Source organism: Benincasa hispida, chromosome 12 (assembly GCF_027475165.1).
Source record: "Benincasa hispida cultivar pf3 chromosome 12, pf3_genome.v1.1, whole genome shotgun sequence".
In the NCBI taxonomy this organism is placed as follows: domain Eukaryota; kingdom Viridiplantae; phylum Streptophyta; class Magnoliopsida; order Cucurbitales; family Cucurbitaceae; genus Benincasa; species Benincasa hispida.
The window spans coordinates 68,725,170-68,744,214 of record NC_143489.1 but is presented as its reverse complement, the minus strand read 5'-3'; the positions used below and the strand labels follow the sequence as shown (position 1 = coordinate 68,744,214).

The 19,045-nt window shown below is 33.4% G+C and overlaps 2 protein-coding genes across 4 annotated transcripts; one reads left to right on the top strand and one right to left on the bottom strand.

The window, feature by feature from the left end:
* Positions 1 to 1,881: 1,881 nt before the first annotated feature.
* PUM24 (pumilio 24) lies at positions 1,882 to 8,769 on the bottom strand. Of its 2 annotated transcripts, none has more exons than XM_039020353.2 (18): positions 8,561 to 8,769; positions 7,702 to 8,012; positions 7,479 to 7,532; positions 6,899 to 6,960; positions 6,727 to 6,808; positions 6,514 to 6,637; positions 6,304 to 6,387; positions 5,715 to 5,829; positions 5,488 to 5,638; positions 5,257 to 5,370; positions 5,071 to 5,142; positions 4,023 to 4,073; positions 3,882 to 3,932; positions 3,664 to 3,771; positions 3,393 to 3,566; positions 2,952 to 3,026; positions 2,608 to 2,861; positions 1,882 to 2,234 (listed from the first exon to the last, which is right to left on the bottom strand). In XM_039020353.2, the coding sequence occupies exons 2-18, from the start codon at positions 7,969 to 7,971 to the stop codon at positions 2,099 to 2,101; spliced, it is 1,977 nt and encodes a 658-aa protein (XP_038876281.1). In that variant the 5' UTR covers positions 7,972 to 8,012; positions 8,561 to 8,769; the 3' UTR covers positions 1,882 to 2,098. The 2 variants fall into 2 exon arrangements, with proteins under 2 accessions (XP_038876281.1, XP_038876282.1); XM_039020354.2 differs by having other exon boundaries at positions 6,899 to 7,035; positions 8,561 to 8,753.
* Positions 8,770 to 11,249: 2,480 nt separating this feature from the next.
* Positions 11,250 to 17,869, top strand: LOC120068510 (transducin family protein / WD-40 repeat family protein). 2 transcript variants are annotated; one of them, XM_039020307.2, is made up of 13 exons: positions 11,250 to 11,470; positions 12,377 to 12,470; positions 13,004 to 13,147; positions 13,273 to 13,388; positions 13,572 to 13,726; positions 14,499 to 14,587; positions 14,685 to 15,228; positions 15,468 to 15,620; positions 16,062 to 16,219; positions 16,341 to 16,420; positions 16,531 to 16,642; positions 17,396 to 17,470; positions 17,562 to 17,869. In XM_039020307.2, exons 2-13 carry the CDS (start codon positions 12,381 to 12,383, stop codon positions 17,721 to 17,723), a joined length of 1,878 nt encoding a protein of 625 aa, XP_038876235.1. In that variant the 5' UTR covers positions 11,250 to 11,470; positions 12,377 to 12,380; the 3' UTR covers positions 17,724 to 17,869. The 2 variants fall into 2 exon arrangements, with proteins under 2 accessions (XP_038876235.1, XP_038876234.1); XM_039020306.2 differs by having other exon boundaries at positions 11,275 to 11,511.
* Positions 17,870 to 19,045: the final 1,176 nt, after the last annotated feature.

Below are 19,045 nucleotides of genomic sequence, written 5' to 3'. Positions count from 1 at the left end.
AATATATTTGTAAATATACAAAAATTATGATATATGCTAGTTGAGATGTTAAGAGAGAGGTGATGGATTTTCAACAAGGAATATAGAAAAAATAAACTAAATCTCCTAAAATGAAGAAAAATATAAACCAAATAATGATAAAAAGGATAAACTGGTCCAAAATTAAAGAATGAAATAGTTAAAAAACTATGACATATATGAAATATACAGTGCATGAAAAAATGTTTAGACTTTATACTATGAGCGGGAATAAAAATAAATAATTGCAAATGTTATTGCTTTACTTTTATTATTTGATTGCTAAATGTGCTTGTCCATCAACTTGACATTCAAGAATATCTACATCGTTTAGATGGGAAGAGTATTTTCAAAGTTGAGAATTAAGGCAACCAATTCATATCTCAAACATATCGACATATTACCGACGTATCATTATTTTAAATTAGTCATTTTGGGACCAATTTGAAATGATTCAATTAATTAAAGTATCATTGATTATAGATGTGACTCCTCCGTTTTATAAGTTGAACTTGAAATAAAAGAGAGATTTTTTTATTTTTATTATTATTTTTATATATATTGTGGTTCCAATAAAACTATCACCCAAGTGGTATAAATATATCTTTTTATTTAAATTAGAGAGGCACTTTGAACCATTCATCAAGCTCCTTTAAACACATAATTATATCATCACAAATTTTAGCCTGCAACTATTTCACATAATGTCTATACATTTGATGAACAAAAGAAATAAAAAGGCTCCAATCAAATTATGAAAACAAAACAAAACAAAGAATAATAATAAAACTTTAGCCATAGGCCCATTGATACCTACTGAAATAGTAGAGGGGACAAGTTTGAAAGCTCTAGTTTGTATGTTTAAAGGTCAGATTCATAACTCATAAGCTCTAAAAATTTCTTATTAGATAATAATAATAATAATAATAATAATAATAATAATGTTGTTTAGAATCTTTAGATGGTTTTGATTTTAATAAAGTTAATATTAATATTAAATTGGGCATTAATTTTTAATAGGGTAGAAGGTTCTCATCTGAGGATACGACCGCCGACCGGACACGCCAGAAAACTTTACAGGCAGTTTCGTTTTCGTTGTGATAGCATTATCTAAAAATTGCCCCCGTTTAAATACTGCCCTCAGCCATTGGTTGGCCATTCGTATTTATCTTTAATTATATGAGATTATGTGACCATGCCTATTATTATTTTATCCATTCTTGTTAAAAGAAAAAAAATTATTTTATCCATTCAACATTTTTAGGCCTGCCGACTGAGATCAAACCTATTAACTTCAAAGTCTGAACAAACTTTATATAAATTGAACCATATTCGTGTTTGACAACAAACCATTTACTTAAACTCAACTAAAAAATCCACTCCATTTAAAATTTCATTGGTTTTATTGATTTAAATCCAGCTTCCAGATTGATTCATTCAATTCTATAATTTATAAAATAAAAAATTAGTGTTGACATGAACATAACTAAATTGGATAAGACATGTGCTCAATAACTAAATTGGATAAGATGTGCTCAAGATCAAAGGGTGAAAAGTTTATATCCTCATCCCACTTACTCAACCAAAAAAACAGTTTGGTTAATTTTTTTTTATAAATTTTGACCATTTTTATCCATTTGATTGTATTTTAGACATTTTGATAGTTGGTTTCATTGATTTGTCAATTCGGTTTTCAAAAAACCAATTTCAGCATTGGTTTAAATTTTTCTTAAATCGATATTGATCAGCATCGGTTTCAGCGACCGGCTAAACTCTCTAATTGATATGGAGAAGGAAACGATATTTCATAGAATTGAACATGAATCTATAACTTTAAAAAAAAAAAAAAAAAAAGTATGGAACTTCAAAGCAAATGACAAAACTTTTAAGCTGGTTAAGAGTTTGAAATGTATAATCGTTTTTTGGAGAACAGGGTCTACTTGCATGGTACAATTCTACCTCAGAAGTCGGACCCATTTCCGGAGACAACAATTCAATGGATATGCTGTAGTTTAACAGTACCTCTGGTATGTGGACGTTTATGGAGATTTGAGTTCCTTTCATCAAACAAAATTGGGATTTAACTTTTGTTGGCAGACTGCTTCGTGTCTGGGATTTTGAGTACACCTTCGTCTATCAAGGACTGCAACTCTACTCTTGCAATCTCACGTACTTTGGAGTCCGAGGATTCCAGGAAAGCTTGAACTATCTTACAGCTATAATTTCACCGAAAAAGAACGAGTTACGATGTCATTAGATAACAAATTTAATCACAAGATACTGGTCTAAGTGTACAAACCAAAACCGTCGAGTTGGTTTAGAATATCATTTGTTGGTTGGTTCAGTTTTCTGGTTGGAATATTTGTTGGTTTTAGTTTGTTTGGTTTTCAAGAAATGGTTTCAACTTTGGTTTTGGAAAATATGATGGCCTGTTTGAAACGTGACTTTTAAAAGCACTTATAAAGTTATTCCAAACATACTCAGATCTAGAAGGGCTTGGTAACACTTTTGATATGGTTGGAATTAAATGTATAGAACTAACATCGAGGTTCAAAATACCAAAAAATGGAAAAATAATTTATAACGAACCTGTGACCTCGGGCCCACATTTTGGATTTCCCTTCAAGTGCTTTGTTCCACAAAGTGAGGGCAAAAGCAGGGCAGTCCAAGATTAGCTTTCTTATGGTCCTACTAGAGTGGAAATTTTCAAAGACATGCTCATCTTCTGAGGCTGCGTCTTCAGATTTAGGCTCTGCTGCAAGTGAAGCAATAACTTCATACAAAGCACTCAACTTTTCACCCAATTTCGGTTGAAGAATGCCATCAGCACCCCCAGTAGCAACCTGAATGCAGGCAGATGAAGTAAATCCATACAACCAACTAGACAGATGGAAGAAGAATACTAGACATTGAGTTGTTTTAGTATAATATACCTCGTACATCACTTCTCGGCCAAAATTTGACCTTAATATTTCCCCAGCATCGTTGATGCATATGTCTACAAGCTTCTGTAAAATGTAAAGCACTCCAAGTCAATATGGACGACAGGTTACTAATGTGATTATACAACTAAATTTATGCAGCATGATTAAAGCAATGGTAACAAGTGAATGGTTGACCACACAGCAGAAACAGATTCCAGTAAACTATCAATGTATCCTCTGCTCATCTAGGAAAGATTGATAATAGGCTTCTTCATCGATGGTGGTTGAAAGACAAAACAGAAGTATGTGTCTTTTTTTGTCTATAGGTTTCTCTCAGAGGGCTTTCTCTATCCCGGCTGTTGGGGTGTTCCTCTTTTCGTTCCATTTTTAATGCATCATGTTTCATACACAAAGAAATATATCAATATGACACAATGTGCAAACACAAACCTCAGCGAGCCCGCTATCCACCAACAACTCATGCCTTCTGATAAGAGGATCTTTTTTACCACCCTCCACAACTTCAGAGCCCTCAGCAGAAACCTTGCTTCCATCAACCTCACCTTTTATTTTGCTCGTGTCACACTCCACCTTCTCTTCAGCTCTGTCAACTCCCGACTCACTCTGAGAAGAAGGTAGAGTCTAGTTATAATGTTGGTGGTTTGCATCAAAAGTAAGAATTAGCTGTGCAAAATGGAATTACCGACAACTGTTAAATTACCTTGTTGCAAAGAGAAGGTATTGATAAATTTAAAGAAGAAAGATCGTCGGGACTGAAGTAGCGCGAACAATTTGGATGCAACAGTTGCAGTAATACACGCCTTCCATTCTGAAAATGAAATTGTAGAATAAAAAGAATAATCAGCGGGAAGAAAAGGACTATATTATGGAGAAACGGTGACTTTGATATGGAAAGTGTATGAAAAGAAGAATAGAAACCTTATCCAAAATGAGCTCCTTCAAATCTTTTTCAAGCTCATTAATGATAACCTGAAATACATGAAATCTAACTTATGATATGTATCAGAGAATAAATAAACATGTAGAACAATAGTTTTGAAGAGAGAATTAAGAACTAACCTTCCTAATAAGCTTTGTATCATCAACAACTGAGATAATGCACACGAGAACCTGAAAGAGCAGAAGAGGAATCACATGAGAGCACTTGTTTCATTGGTAAAGGAAAATTAATGGTACAAAAATAGTCCACAACTTGGTACATGTGATTGGGAGGCAATACCCTCACGCTGGTGGATTCACAACCAGATTAAAAAAAAGAAAAAAGCATCAAGCACCTCAATGTTCCAAAGTAATAACAGAAAAAGTAGCACAATTCCATGTGATTTGAACCAACTTTATGCTAATGGTTCATGCTAAAATACACAAACTTGAAGATAATACCTATACACTTGATATGAGTCATATGACTCATATAACATAGGATCAGGAGCGTATGTGGAATTTTAAATATATAAATAAGAAAAGAAATCAACAAAACATAATCAACCAAGTTGGTTTGTTCAGTTAAAAATAAATTTGCTAATATACACAAACTAATGGTTCATGCTAAAATACACAAACTTGAAGATAATACCTATACACTTGATATGAGTCATATGACTCATATAACATAAGATCAAGAGTGTATGCGGAATTTTAAATATATAAATAAGAAAAGAAATCAATGAAACATAATCAACCAAGTTGGTTTATTCAGTTAAAAATAAATTTGTTAATTTTTTAATTTTTTAAAATTTATAAAGGGGAAAGAAACTGTCGGTCCAGTTTATTAGATAGATTTAGTTGATTCAGTTCAATTTTGTCAACCACACATTAAGAAGTTGGCATAGTGTTTGTTTGTTTGTTTTTACTTTTTTGCATTTTTGCATTTTTGCATTTTTGTTTTTTTTGCTTTTTGCTTTTTTGCTTTTTTGCATTTTTGTTCTTTTTTTTGTTTTTTGTTTTTTGTTTTTGTTTTTTTCAGTAATTAAACTGATGTCTGCTTGATATCAGCTGATATAGAGAAATCAGTGAAGTTGCAGTCTTAAACAGAGAAGATTATGTTTTCTACTCTCTAGAAGTTCATATAACAGGGTTTAGTAGGCATGGTTTAAAAAGTAATGCTTACCATACTTGCGTATTGCTCATGTGCTATCTTCTTCATATGGCCTTTCATTCCCTTGATGCTTTTCTTTCTTTCCTGAGGTAATAAACCCAAGACGACGACAAACTTGTTCAGTGTTAGATATGTTATACAAATTAGGTAGTTTTTTCGTTTTGATTATAAGATACAAGAAACAGATTAAAGGCAAACCTTAGCACTGCCATGCTTTATGCAAAGTATACCAATCCTCGATCCATCTCTAGTGTGAATCATTCTAACAAGAAGTGAACTGGACAACTGTTGGATTACATCTGCGGCAGATGTCTTCCAACAAATTGATTTAAGGAAAAAAGAGAGATCTTTAGAAAGAAATTATAACTCCTAAAGGAATTTCTGATTGGTTCTTAATAATAGTATCGAACATCGAAAATCTTAGAACACCTTATCAGCTATGGTAAAGTATTCCACTAACACCCTATGTATGATAGAGTGGTCAACTATCCCTTTTTCCAAAATTGGCTGGATAACCGATGTCATATGTCGTGAGACTGAAGCTTTCTGAATGTCCAATTTTGAAATTATATCTACTAACCTGCACGTTAACATAATTCCAATGAGAGCTAGCCAGAGAAAAATACAAAATAACCAAATTTGCCAAGTACTTTAACCTGCTTTCTTTCACTGAGACCAGATCCTTAAAAAGCTGAAGTTCCAATGAATAAAGTTCCTGTAGAAGAGTTTGTTTCTGCGCTGCATTTGCTAAATGGTATGCATGTTCAACAACTGCAAAGAAAGATAAAAAATAAAAAAAATACAACATTAACAATGACATAGGTAATATTCAAATAAATGCTCGAGTTGCATCATTTATAGAAAAATATTTTCACAAACAAAAACAAAACGGACGATAGAACTAATTATATGAATAAGAACAAATTAAAAGCTCTCCATCTGCTAGTTCATAAAGAGAAAAAAAAGGAAGGAGAAAATAAAAAAAATAAGACAGAAGCAGTTTGTAAAACTTGGTGGAACATTAATCCAAAAGAAGGATGGGATGAGTGCAGGATTTTACAATTCCAAGAATTAATTAGAGTTGTTTATGTGATAAGTCTCCTTAGAACTCAAGGACACAAGTGGTACAACCTATATAACAGAAACAGATCCTGTTCAAGCAAGGTCGTTTATGTGACAAGTCATGCAGTAATTCTTAAAAATTGAAGTTATTGGATGAGCAGCACCAGGGAAACTTAAAAGTACCTAAAGATCCAACCATGTGACGAAGAAGAGAAGCTACATGGCCACGTAAAGAGGAGATAAACACTGCCAGCTGCTTTTTCGAGGCTATAAACACAACATGCAGAAAATCATTGATCCTATATGTATATAATAATATCACATCACAAAGTACCTTGCTTAGAAGAAATCAAGTAGTAAGAAACGAAGGTGATAAGATAAGAACATACATACCATTATCTAACATTTTCTTCACCAGATGAACTGCATAAGTGTTGCACGCAAGAGTGAGAAAATGAGGCTTAAGTTCCTCGAACACTGTTTCTCTCTCGGCATCTGTGCAGTGCTTGACACAAGTCTACAGCAGAAGACCAGACACAATTAAAAGTGAACAAAAAAATATATAAATTTGTGAAGAACAGTAGAGCTATTGCACGGAAAACTCACCTGAAGCACACGAGATGATACGTGGGAACCTGCAATTTCAGGGATCTTCCCCTTCATGTTTTCTAATGCTTTACTTATCAATCTGAAATTCAATCAGGAAAATATTTAAGAAAAGTAATATCGATCATATGAGAGAAGGCAGAGTAAAGTAACTCGGTTATGATAGTCATACTTGGATCTATCTTCTTTAGTGATATCACGCTTTCTCATTTCCTCCCATAGATGTGCAAGCTCCTGCACACATTGGATAGTTAGGGGTAGGAAGGATTAAAAGAAAACTTAGCCTACCCATCTTTGGATCCTCAAAATCTGCAGTTAAGTTGATAATGTTCCAATAAATGATCTAATGAAAACATGACTGTGTAACTGAATTATAAATTAAAAAGGAAAAAGGGAAAAAAAAAAAAAAAAAAAAAAGAGGCGCAAATTTAAACCCATAAATTTGATGGAAACCAAAGTCAGTAGTCAGTGATAGTTTTGGTTGCCCACTCCTCTCAGCCTTCCCTCAGTCCCTCACTCTCAGTCCCCCACCCCTGGATCACTCAGTTTAATTTCCGTTCTCCTCATCCTAACTTTCGGTTTCAACCGCTTACACTCCTGTCTCAAAACACCAATCACATTAATGTGCAGTTGTGAGCGGGAGGAAAATATAGCTTAATCACATTTTAGCTGTTTTTGTTTATCCTCGGCACCAACTAAAGGCTTCATGAATCAATGGAGAAAAAATAACTAATCAAAGTTGCGAAGTTTACATGTTCCAAATCATAATGCCGTTTCCTTTTCTTCTTCCTAGCCTCTGCAAGTTCCTGATGGAATGAAGAAAGAATACTTGAGCAATTTCTTTCGAAAGAATTGTTAAATGCAATAGCAATTCGTCAAGCTGAACAAACGATTGAAACAAACTTTAAAAATCAACCAACATAAAATAAAATGCATTCAATAGAGTGAAAGCGAAACTATAGAAAAGGAACAAACCTTAGCTTGAACTCGACGATCTCGATTTGTAGTTGGCACCAAATTATCCTTTTGAGCTTCAGTTTTTTCAACCTTTGATTTGAAATGCCGATTTTCTTTCTCTCTGGGCGGTTTGAAGGGTTTACCAACAGTCCCCAGGTTGGGGGACTTTGAGGGCTTATTATTGACAAACTTCGGTTTCTTCGAATTGGAGCCATGAGAGGAACCTTTGTTGCCTGAAATTTGCTTTCTCTTTTTGGGTTTACTGTTCTGTTGGCTCTTAGGCGCCATTGGAAGACTTGAAGTCTGATTTTAAGGCTGAGGCTACTTTTCTGATAAGAAGAAATTTGGTTAGGAGAGGAACAAAAGGGTTTTCCGGCTGTGAATGCGAGTTGAATTAGTCCAGATTTACGTTGGGAATTCCAATATTTGTAATATTAATTCCGTAAATTGCAATTATTGTAATCAATACTACATTTTTCTAATTCCCAACTATTACAAATATAGATTAAAAGAGAACTGGATAGCGAGATATATTACTTCGACTGATTCTCTGATAAATAAAGAAGGGGTGTGCTGAAAGCTTCATGGTCACATCAACAATGCAATTTTCAGCAGAGACCAAAGAGATAAACAGATAATCAAAGCCTCAATTGACAGAAATATGCAACAAATCAAGAGGAAGACGGTAACACACGGTAGTTCGAAAAGTCCCAAATTACCGCAAGTTTTTCTTTTTCCGGCTATTGTAAATTAAAAAAATCAAAATCAAAACAACTCATCCATACTTTCACTAAACAAGTTGTGAGAAGAAAGACAAATATGGAGATTGAGAGAATACAAATAACTGAACCGAAGAAAGTATAAAATAAGTACATACACGCTAGAGGAGAGCTGCGGCGGCACGAGCGGAAGAAAAACGACGGTGGAAACACTGAACCGAAGAGAGGAGGAAGCGGCGGCGACAATGAGCTGCTGGACGGGAGGAGGAGGAGAAGGGGGTGAAGAAAGAGGAAGAAGAAGGGGGGAGCACGTGAATGCTAGATGAAGACGCAAGGGTTTATGACGGATACAAGGGTTTAGGTTTCTCTTTCTTTTATTTATTTGCATATTATTTCGAGTTTTATTTTACTTTAGAAAATTACCTTTTTAGTCCGAATTTTGTATTAGGTACGTTTGGTTCCTACCTCCCTACTAATAAATTGTTAAATAAAAATTAAAAAAAAAAAAATCAAATAAACGATCGATTTAGTTAAGTACATGGTTAGACGAGTAATGCAGACTAAGATTTTCTAAAAAAAAAAAAAAATCAATAATAAACATTTACTTCGATTCAGCCCTAAATTTATTAAACTAAACTTAAATATTTTCATTAGCAAATGCCACTCACAAAATTTTTCTCTTTCGTCTTTTCTCTAAAGGACCGTTTGGATTGAGGTTTTCTCAATGCCCAGAAATTAAGAATGTCTAGAAATTATATGTCTGGGAATAAAATTACTGACAATCAAGGATGACTATGTTTGGTTGTGCATGGAAAACAAGGAATAGTATATGGGAGTTAAAAAAAATTTGAGAGTGTGAAAACAAGTCCACTAGGGTTTATGCCAACAATGGACAATATCATACCATTGTATGAGATAGTTTGAGGGTCTTGTCCCTATCATATGCCCGAAATAATTCGTATTCAGCACATTTATTTATTTGTAGTTATTTACGATTATGACCCTAGAGTTTAGAGTAGTGCGCTATATAAACTCTCTAACCTTAGAGGCGCCATTATGATGTAATTTTCTGAAAACATTCATTCTAATAATATTATTATCCCTTTGCCCGTGGACGTAGCTAACACGCTGTTAGTGAACCACGTATATATGTGTGTCGATCTTCTCTATCTCTACATTTCATTTTTGTTGTGTTATTTAATTTTCGATTTCGTAACAATACGATCGCGTAAATTATCTACACGATCGCTGAGCTCCGCTACAAGATCGTTTACAAAATACTATACGATCGCTTAAATTATCTACACGATCGCTGAGTAACAAAACGCTATACGATCGCTTACCAAATGCTACATGATTGCTGAGCTCGGCTACACGATCACTGAGCTTTGCTAGACGATCGCTGAGTAACAAAATGCTATACGATCGCCTACCAAATGCTATACGACCGCTTACCAAATGCTATACGACTGCCTACCAAACGTTATACGATTGCTGAGTAACAAAATGCTATACGATCGCTTACCAAATACCACACGATCGCTTACCAAATGCTACACGATCGCTAAGTAACAAAATGCTATACGATCGCTTTCACAGTTGGAAGGAAGAAAAATCGTGGTAGGAAGCGGAAGAATAAATGAAAACCCACACTTCTCAATGGGTATGCAATTTTTCCATTTATGTGGATAAAAAATACCTAGGATTTTCTTTTTTCAAAATAAATAAACAAATCATACCAACCAAACATGAGCTTTGTAAAACCATTCTCATTTCCACCTTTTTTTTCCTCCAATCAAACGGCCTCTTAGCGTTTCTATTTTTAGTGGGTTCACAAGCATTGACTTAGTGGAATTAGGGCATTTGGTTTATGTTTTTGGAATGGGATAGAAATATAAGATGATGAAAAGTGGATGATTTGATGACACGAATGTGAAAAGTTATTCTTTCTATATTGTTTTGATTATCCATGTTTTTTTAGAAACAGTGCAGAAAAATCATCCTTAACATCCTGTTTGGTTCACGGAACATTACATGGATTTTTATGAGGAAAATTATCACATGTATATGTTTTATGAATTTTAGTTTTCAAAATCCTGGGTATTAATTATCTTTAGGTAAAAAAGAGTCCCAAAAAATGTGGGTTTTTATTATCGGGATTTTTTATGGACTTGTGCATAAGAGAGAAAAGATTCGCTGGGTCAGAAAAAGTTATTATCTTTCTTCTTCTATAGCAATAACATCATTATTTAATATTTTAAATAAATATATTAATATTAAATTAATGAGGCAATAATATTGTATATTAGCTTTAATTTGTTATTTTCCTGATTTTTTTCCTGTTTATCACTATTTAAAATTTTAATACAAACATTTAAATCTTAGACATCAATTATACTGCACATCTAAATACATATATTTATTATTCTAGATATTTAAATCCCAAATATTTATTATTCATTCCCATATAATAATATCGTGATCCAAACTGGCTATAAAAATTACAAAATTTTTCCATTTATTTTTTCTTGATTTGAACGTAACTCAATCATACAAATTGTGGGGAAGGAAGTCCTTAAGGAGGTATCTTTTGAATAATGGAAGAAAATTTTTAAATAAGCTTTCAAGCAAGATGCTAAATTGCTAAACATAAGCTTTGCCTAGAAAAAAAATGCTAACATAAAGATTTCAGTTATAATAAAAAAGCCTTAAATAATACAACTATGCAAAATAATAATAATAACAATAATACAATTATGTAAAAAAAAAAAAAAAAATTAAAGAGATAAAAATAAATTTATTTTTTGTTGAAAAAAAACTCTGTCAATCCAATACATCCACCCCACCGTACGGTAAAAGAAAGGAAGAGAGAGAGAAAAAAAAAGAAAAAGAAAAAAAAGAAGGAAGCGTAAACCTAAACGGCTAAAACCCTTTTCATTTTCCTCTCACTCTCACGTGCTTCAGCTTCTTCTTATTCTTTAGCCGGCTTCTCTTTCCCTTTCAGCAGTTCAGTGTCGCCGCCTCGTCGCCGTCTGTCCTCCGCTCGTGCTGCCGCAGTATATCTCCTGGTGGGTTGCATTGAGTTTCTACTCTCTTGTTGTCGGCACTGGTATTCTCCCAATCTACATCTATGTCTTGCTTCTCACTTGAAAACTGAAATTAGGAACTGTCCAATGAAATAAAGGAGTTGTTTAATTTTAGTATGATTAATATTATTGTTTTGTATAACAATAGTAGAATAGCAACGTAAAACAAACTCAGCTGCTGAAAATTGGGACTTCCCGGACTGCCTTTTGATTTCTTGCTTTGATCATCTGTACATCTATTTGGTCTCTGCTGAAAATTGCCTTGTTTATCGTCCAAAGCATTACCCACCATGAATTTTCCAGCATATCCCTCTTCTTTATTTATCTAGAATTACTATATATATATATTTAAAATTAGATTGTAATTGGAAAAGAGACAGTGAGTCTCTTTGAAACTGGGATTCTCTCTCTCATATTGATCAATCATCAATGATTTTTTGAATTTACTTGAAATAAGAGCCATCTATAAGCTTCGTAATACACGTACATGATTTAGGGGCTGTTGGAGTGTTGAAATGTAATCAGGATTATTTGGAATTAGAGGAGTGTTGGAATGAACGAGGAATTGAGGGCAGAATGGAAGTGAGATTGTGAAGTGTGAAAACGGTGGAAAGAGGGTTGGGTTGAAAGCTGTAGAACAGAATGAATTTGGTATTACAAATCGAGCCTAAAGCGTTCAATCCAAACATGGATTTTGGATTACATTACAAACTCATTCCATTACGGACCCCAAACCTTAAAAAGTTGGAAAATGTTCAGGGTAACATATAGACTTATAGTGATAGTATAGAAGTATAGATATAGGTATGAATTTATGATATATGGTTATTCTATTTTCTAAAAGATTTTATTCAATAATTATTATTATGATTAATTTTTACGTTTCAGAATCATGGGGTTCTCAAATATCATAGATCTATTGACATCTTTTAGTCCGGATTTGCACTTCTTTGCCATTAGCTCTGGAGATGGTCGAATCAAGGTATCTTTTTCTTCACTGTATGCCAAACAGGGATGTGGAGACCATGACGTGTTCTGTATATTGTATTTTGAATTGTAATTGTGTGTTTACTTTGCAAAACTTTTACATAAGAGATTAAACCTACCATAATTTATTAGGTTAAGATTTTAATAGTTTACATCCAATCTCACACATAAAAGGAGAGTGTTGAGAATATGTATGAGATTTTAAGTATATCTCAATTTATCAGCTTAAGCTTTTGGGTTGAACGCTGATTAAACATTAGTTAAAAACTAAAAGTGAGTTTCTTAGGTATGATTTATTTGCCAGTAAAATTGAGGCCCTAGCTTATGTACTGTAGGAACTATCTTCTAAATATTATATTATGTTTCAAAAAAGACATAAAAGAAACATATCAAAACATGGGACATTAAGGTTTCATCTATGGCGTGTTCATTTTTGGATAGTGAATCAGTGATAGCCTACTGCAATTTTGTTAGCATTCAGTTTTATCCCGAAATATGATTATTTTTTTTTAATCATTTTTATGTTAGATCTGGGACACGTTGAAGGGGCAGATACAGACCGAGTTTGCAGACTTCTTTACATCTGATTCAACAAGCATACTCACGAAACCAGAAAAAGGGCATCTATCAGTTGATTACAAATGCATGAAGTGGTTGTCATTGGAGAAAAAGGTTTTCATTTATGGATTATATAAATGAATTTCTTATTACGAGTTCTTGAATATTTAAACTTTTAGTTTTATTTCTCAGGCATTTTAGTCTGTCATTGTTAAACGTGCATTTTTATTCCAATGCAGAGAAAAAGAAAGCGTCAATGTTCGTTGTTGTTGTTGGGAACTGGTAGTGGCGATGTTTTGGCTCTTGACGTAGCTGCTGGTGAATTGAAGTGGAAAATTAGTGATTGTCATCCTGGGTAAGATCAAAGTCTCTTCTACAGTACCACCTGTTTAGTCCCTTCACTCTTCTCTTAGAAGACAACATTCCTTAGGAAGGTGCAAGTTTCTTTCTTAACAATGAAGTTGAATGAACCACTATGACCTCCTAATCCAGGGGTATTAGAGTTGTGTTGCATTTAGTCATTGTTCTTTTATGCCAGGGGTGTTGCATCAATTTCATTTCCTGCACATGGTTCATGGATTTATACTGCTGGTGCTGATGGAATGCTATGCGAAATTGATTCATTGACGGGAAACCTGTCGAGGAAGTTCAAGGCTTCTACAAAGGCAATATCCTGTATTTCAGTTTCACCAGGTATTCACATGCTTACCTTGTTCATTTCTTTGCTAAATCAGAAATTTACAAAGAACTGACTTACATAACTCCAGTGACCTAGGAATTTGGAATTGGTTTGTTGAGGAATTTAGTCTTACTTGGCTAGACATAGGGGTTGCAACTTGCAAAGATATGATAGATGTGTTCCTTCTCCGCTTCACCTTTCTAGAGAGAGAGAGCTTTTTGTGGCAAGTTAGGGAGTGTTCTGTTTGTGTGGTCTTTGAAGAGAGGAATAATTGAAGTTTTAGAGAGCTCAAGTGTTTTCTGTGCAATCTGATCCCTTTTAGATTTCATGTTTCTAACTTTCTTTATGGGCTTCGGTGGCGGTTTTTTTTTTTTTTTTTTCCTTTAAACCCATCAGGTCTCATTTTATTTTATCAAAGGCCTTTTTAGCTAGCCTCCCACTCTTGTGAGCTCCTTTTTTGTATGTCTTTCTATTTGATTTTTCTTAATGTAAATTTGGTTATACATTAAAATTATTTATGTATAAAAGAAAACTCCAATTACCTAGAAAGATATATAAGGTCTTTGATTTGAGCCTTCAGGAGCTAGTCTTTGGGTGTGCTATGAAATTATATATGTATAAAAGAAAACTCCATTTCTAGGAATCTAGGTTTTAGTTATGGTGGGCTATGAATATAATACAAGGAGAAGATACCCCAGTTATGAAAAAGGAAAAAGAAAAAAGTATTTTAAGTATCAGATAATATTTGACTGAGAACATGTCTGGTTTGGTTTTTGGCTGGTAAAGATGGCAAGATAATAGCAACTGCAGCTTCACAAATGAAGATCTTCAACTGCTCCAATCACAAAAAGATACAGAAGTTTTCGGGGCATCCTGTGAGTATTCTGCTCTTTACCTTTCTTGATGGTCTTTTAATGTTTGTGCATGAGTTTCAAGTCCTAGTGGAATAATAGTTTCTTTTCTGACAAATAGGGAGCCGTTCGATGTATGGTATTTACCGAAGATGGAAGGTACATCCTTTCATCTGCAGTTGGTGAAAGGTATGTTGTTGTTTGGAGTTTAGATGGAGGGAAAAAACAATCAGCTAGTTGTGTTCTTGCAATGGAGCATCCTGCCATCTTTGTGGACAGCAGACGTTCAAATGATGGAGGTGATGAAACTGCTCTATACATTTTGGCCATATCAGAAATTGGTGTTTGTTATTTATGGTATGGACAGAATCTTGGAGAGTTACGAAGTGCCAAGCCTACTAAAATATTGATTTCTGATAATGATATTTCCTCAAAGAGTAAAAACCGGGTGACACCTGCAATTTATGCTGCAAAATTACAAGGAGTTCCTAAGTCTGGATCAGGACAGGTGTTCCTTGCTCATGGATTGCTAGTGAAGCCTTCATTTCAGAACGTCTTAGTCCAATCTGGAACTGACATAAATTTAAACAGCTCCAACGAAGGAATTCTTCTGCCCAGTCAGTCGATTGGAAAATCTAAGAAGGGTTTAGATGTACAGGGTGGAGGTGAGACCTTGTACTTTTATGGCTTCCCATAGAGCTAGCAAATGTTATGACATCAGATAACACTGTTGCTTACTATATTATTTTCCTTTTTCATCAGTACCTTGTTTATAAGTCTTGCACAAGAAACGAATTTATAAGAGATTCATTACATTAAACTGTTGATTTGCTTTAAAGATGGATTATTTTCAAATCTTGTAATGCCTTTTTGCTCTTTAATCACTTCTCTTATATTGGTGCAGTCGTTGCATTAGATCGAGCTAATGCTGAAGATGCCTTACGTCCAATCCCGAAGGTTTTCGATTCTCAAGAGAAAAGTACCTTATATCAAGATTTGCACATTGACCGCAATGATGTGATGACTCAATTGGTTGACAGTGGGAGCCAAGTAGAAGGTACAGATGCAAATTTGAGCTATGTTATTTGAGGGTTATATGTATAATGTATGTATGGATAATCAATTGCTAGATGAAATTTACAGAAGATCATGACTCCAATGAAATGAGGTGCCCCAATAATGTTGACTTAGATCTCAAATGAAATGAGGGAGCTACAAGAAAGTGTACTTTTGCATTAAATCATTCCCAACCATTTTCTGTTTTTCTCTGACCAAAAGTGAAAACGTTCACCTCTTTCTTTTGCAGAAGGATCTTACTTGAGTTTTCTGTGAATGAATAATCAAACACGGTCTAAATTCATATACATCTGACAGAGACATTAAAGAGACTACTGTTTCTAATGCAATGTTTTTCTCTTATCTATGATTTATGATGGTGTACAATAGTTTACCGTAAAACGATTCTATCTGATCCGGTTGTCAATTCTCTTTGCACCAGATGAAGGCGGAGTTGAGGACTCTGCATCAGTTTGCATGGAGGACCAACTTCGATCGTTAGGCATACTCCACAGTACAGATGATCATACATCGGAGTCCATTCTTAAGTTGGCAATATCCAAGGGCATTGATCTCGAAGTTAATATGTCACAGAAAAAGGTCCGGGATGACTCTCAATTTCACACTAATCATTATTTCATTACACAAATGGCTGTTCTTTTACTTTTTTTCTTCATTTAATTTCATTGTTCATAACACACATTACAATTTTCTTGATTAGTTAAGAGAAGCAGTTTTATCGTTAGCACCAGGCGATGCATGCAAGTTACTCGGAAACTTGGTTAGCATCTGGCAATATAGGTAACATAGGTTTACACATTGGAAATGCAACTTGAAAAGTGATTCATTTTTACTTCTTTTGAAAAACCCTATACTTTGGTTAACTGAGTGACTTGTCTTGCCTGCCTCAGGTTGCATAGTGGAAAGAATGTTCTACCATGGATATATAGTTTATTGTTGAATCACAGTCAACATATCTTGTCTCAAGAACAATCGGCTCAGATACTAGATTCTTTATTTAAGGTAGTCCGTTGTGCTTTTCCGTTCTTGTTATCCATTTCGTTGTTTGGTGTTAGCAATTTGTCTTGTTGTCTCTGACTGACATTGTTACTTCCCTCCTCTCCTTGTCCTATTTTCATTCATTGTGAGATATCTCTAGTACTGAACTTGCTCTTACCTGGATGTCAGATCAATTAGGTGTTGTGTTGTTTGGTTTGGATAACTATCTTGAAAACGGTTCAGTTTTTGTTTTCAAAGCTGTTTTAAATTTGTGATCAAATAGCTACTAACAGTTAATGTTAGGTTCAAAATACTCTATTGGTCTCTTTACCTTAGAGTTCAATTCTATTTCAGTCTTTGTCCAAATTTACACCAATAAATCTTAAAAATAATATTTAATGTTATTTTTCCGTTTATTTTTCCGAGGAAAAAAAGTCCAGTAACCTTCTCTTTATTGGATTTTAGAAACAAATTATATAGCCTCTTTTCTTGCATAAAAATTAGTATTGTTATTTAACTAATTTAACTTCGAAAGACTAATTTAAGATTTACTGCTAGTATAGGGATTAAATTTGAACATTTAAAGTTGTATAAGAATACATGGAATGAAATTTAAAGTTCATCACTAAATCGGCATCTCTTAATCTCAAGTTATACTAAGAAATCTCAATGTATAGATCTGCCACTTTTGAAAGGATAATTTTTTTTCCATTACAACAAGAGAGGAAAGGTATTTGAGAGCTGATTATATATATATATATATATTTCCTCTTCCAGATTACTAAATCCAAAGAGACTGCGGTTCAACCCCTTCTTCAATTATCAGGTCGTTTGCAATTGGTGTTGGCACAAGTGAGTCATTTCACTTTCGTTTAGGTAATTTTATTTCATGTGGGTTCTTGAAAAGCTTATGTTGGATTGCATTACTTTACATATTTGACAGATTGAAAGGGCATCGGCCAACAAAACTGATCAAACCATACAACACAGTCTCGAAATAGATGGAAGTGAGAGCAGCGATGACGAAGACGAAGACGAAGTCGATGATGTTTTTTACGGGGAAGAAGAAAATGAATCTGAATTAAGTAGTGATGATGAGAGTTAGATTCTTTTTATCATGTTGTAATTGTAATGATCAATTTTAGGAAATCAAATAGGCTTAATCATATACTTTGCTGTTACTTTGTAACGATTGATGATGAATTTTGGCAATATGAGAAAATTTTGATCAATAAACATCACTTTCATCTACTCGTTTCTTCCTGTTTACGTTTTTAAGAGTTTTTAAAATGAAAGGTAAATTTTAAAATCTACAAAAAAAGTAGTTTTTAAAAATTAGTTTTTGTCTTTAAAATTTGAGTAAGAATGAAAGTTTATATAGAAAATATGATAAAATTATGATAAAAAACCTGTGAATCAAGCAAAAGTTTTAAAAATCAAATGGTTACTAAATTGGGCTTTAGTTGTGAGCGATCAAAATTTTATGAACATGTAGAAGAGAAAAAATCATTCCAATTCATGTCCATTTTAAATAATATTTAAACCAAAACATACTTTAACTAGTCAATACATACATCTATAATCAACAAGTTAGAGACTTTTTGGAGCGCCGAGCAAAGTTGAGTTTATATGTCTGGTATTTGATGTAGTTTTTTAAACTCTAAATAATATGCTTTTATAATTACTATTTTTGTTTTGAAACCTTTTTATTCAATAATTCTACACATCTTTGTTTGAATGAAATATGAATTGCAATTTTTTTCTTTTAATTTTTAAAACTTTTCTTTTTTTTCTTTTTTGGGTAGTGAACAACAATTAACTCATTACATTTCTTGTAGAAATATGGTATAATAAAATGAGAAACTAAAGCGAAATCAAAACTTTTGATTCTAGCTATTTTTTCTCCATGAATTTCATTATCATCTTCTTCTTCCTATTGTTCTAATATTTTTACTATGTCATGAATCTTTTTTAATTAGATCTTCCCCGTCATCATAACAACCAATGAAATGTCACCATATTTCTTTAATAGTTTCACTTTCATTTCCTCTACATTTGAAGGATTATCCTATCCAAATTTTTCTTTTGCTAGGCCCATATCTTCATTTTTCTATTAATTATTCGGATTAATGAAACTAAATCAGAACAAATTTCTATTTTTCATTAATTCTTGTTGGAAAATGTTCCAGTTATTTTTTTTTCATTTAATAATTTTTTTGTTATATATTACATACTTTTCGACTACATACATGAAGGAATTCTTAACAAAGAGACCAGTGAGCAGAAGCGAGATCGTTCCAAACCCTGTTGTAAAAGAACATACACATTTACAATCAAATAGTAATAGTTATGCAAAACTCTAAATTACAGCATGCTACAAAAGGGAAATACTAAGGATCAAGAGAACTCACCCTTGAAGAACTTTTT

Coding starts and splice junctions, on each gene's coding strand:
- LOC120068510 (XM_039020307.2), top strand. CDS start 12,381: ATGGGGTTCTCAAATATCATAGATCTATTGACATCTTTTAGTCCGGAT. Junction 16,643..17,395: donor TACTAGATTCTTTATTTAAG/GTAGTCCGTTGT, acceptor TTCCTCTTCCAG/ATTACTAAATCCAAAGAGAC. Junction 17,471..17,561: donor TGCAATTGGTGTTGGCACAA/GTGAGTCATTTC, acceptor CATATTTGACAG/ATTGAAAGGGCATCGGCCAA.
- PUM24 (XM_039020353.2), bottom strand. CDS start 7,971: ATGGCGCCTAAGAGCCAACAGAACAGTAAACCCAAAAAGAGAAAGCAA. Junction 6,388..6,513: donor GAAGAAAATGTTAGATAATG/GTATGTATGTTC, acceptor TTGTGTTTATAG/CCTCGAAAAAGCAGCTGGCA. Junction 3,933..4,022: donor ATACAAAGCTTATTAGGAAG/GTTAGTTCTTAA, acceptor CATGTATTTCAG/GTTATCATTAATGAGCTTGA.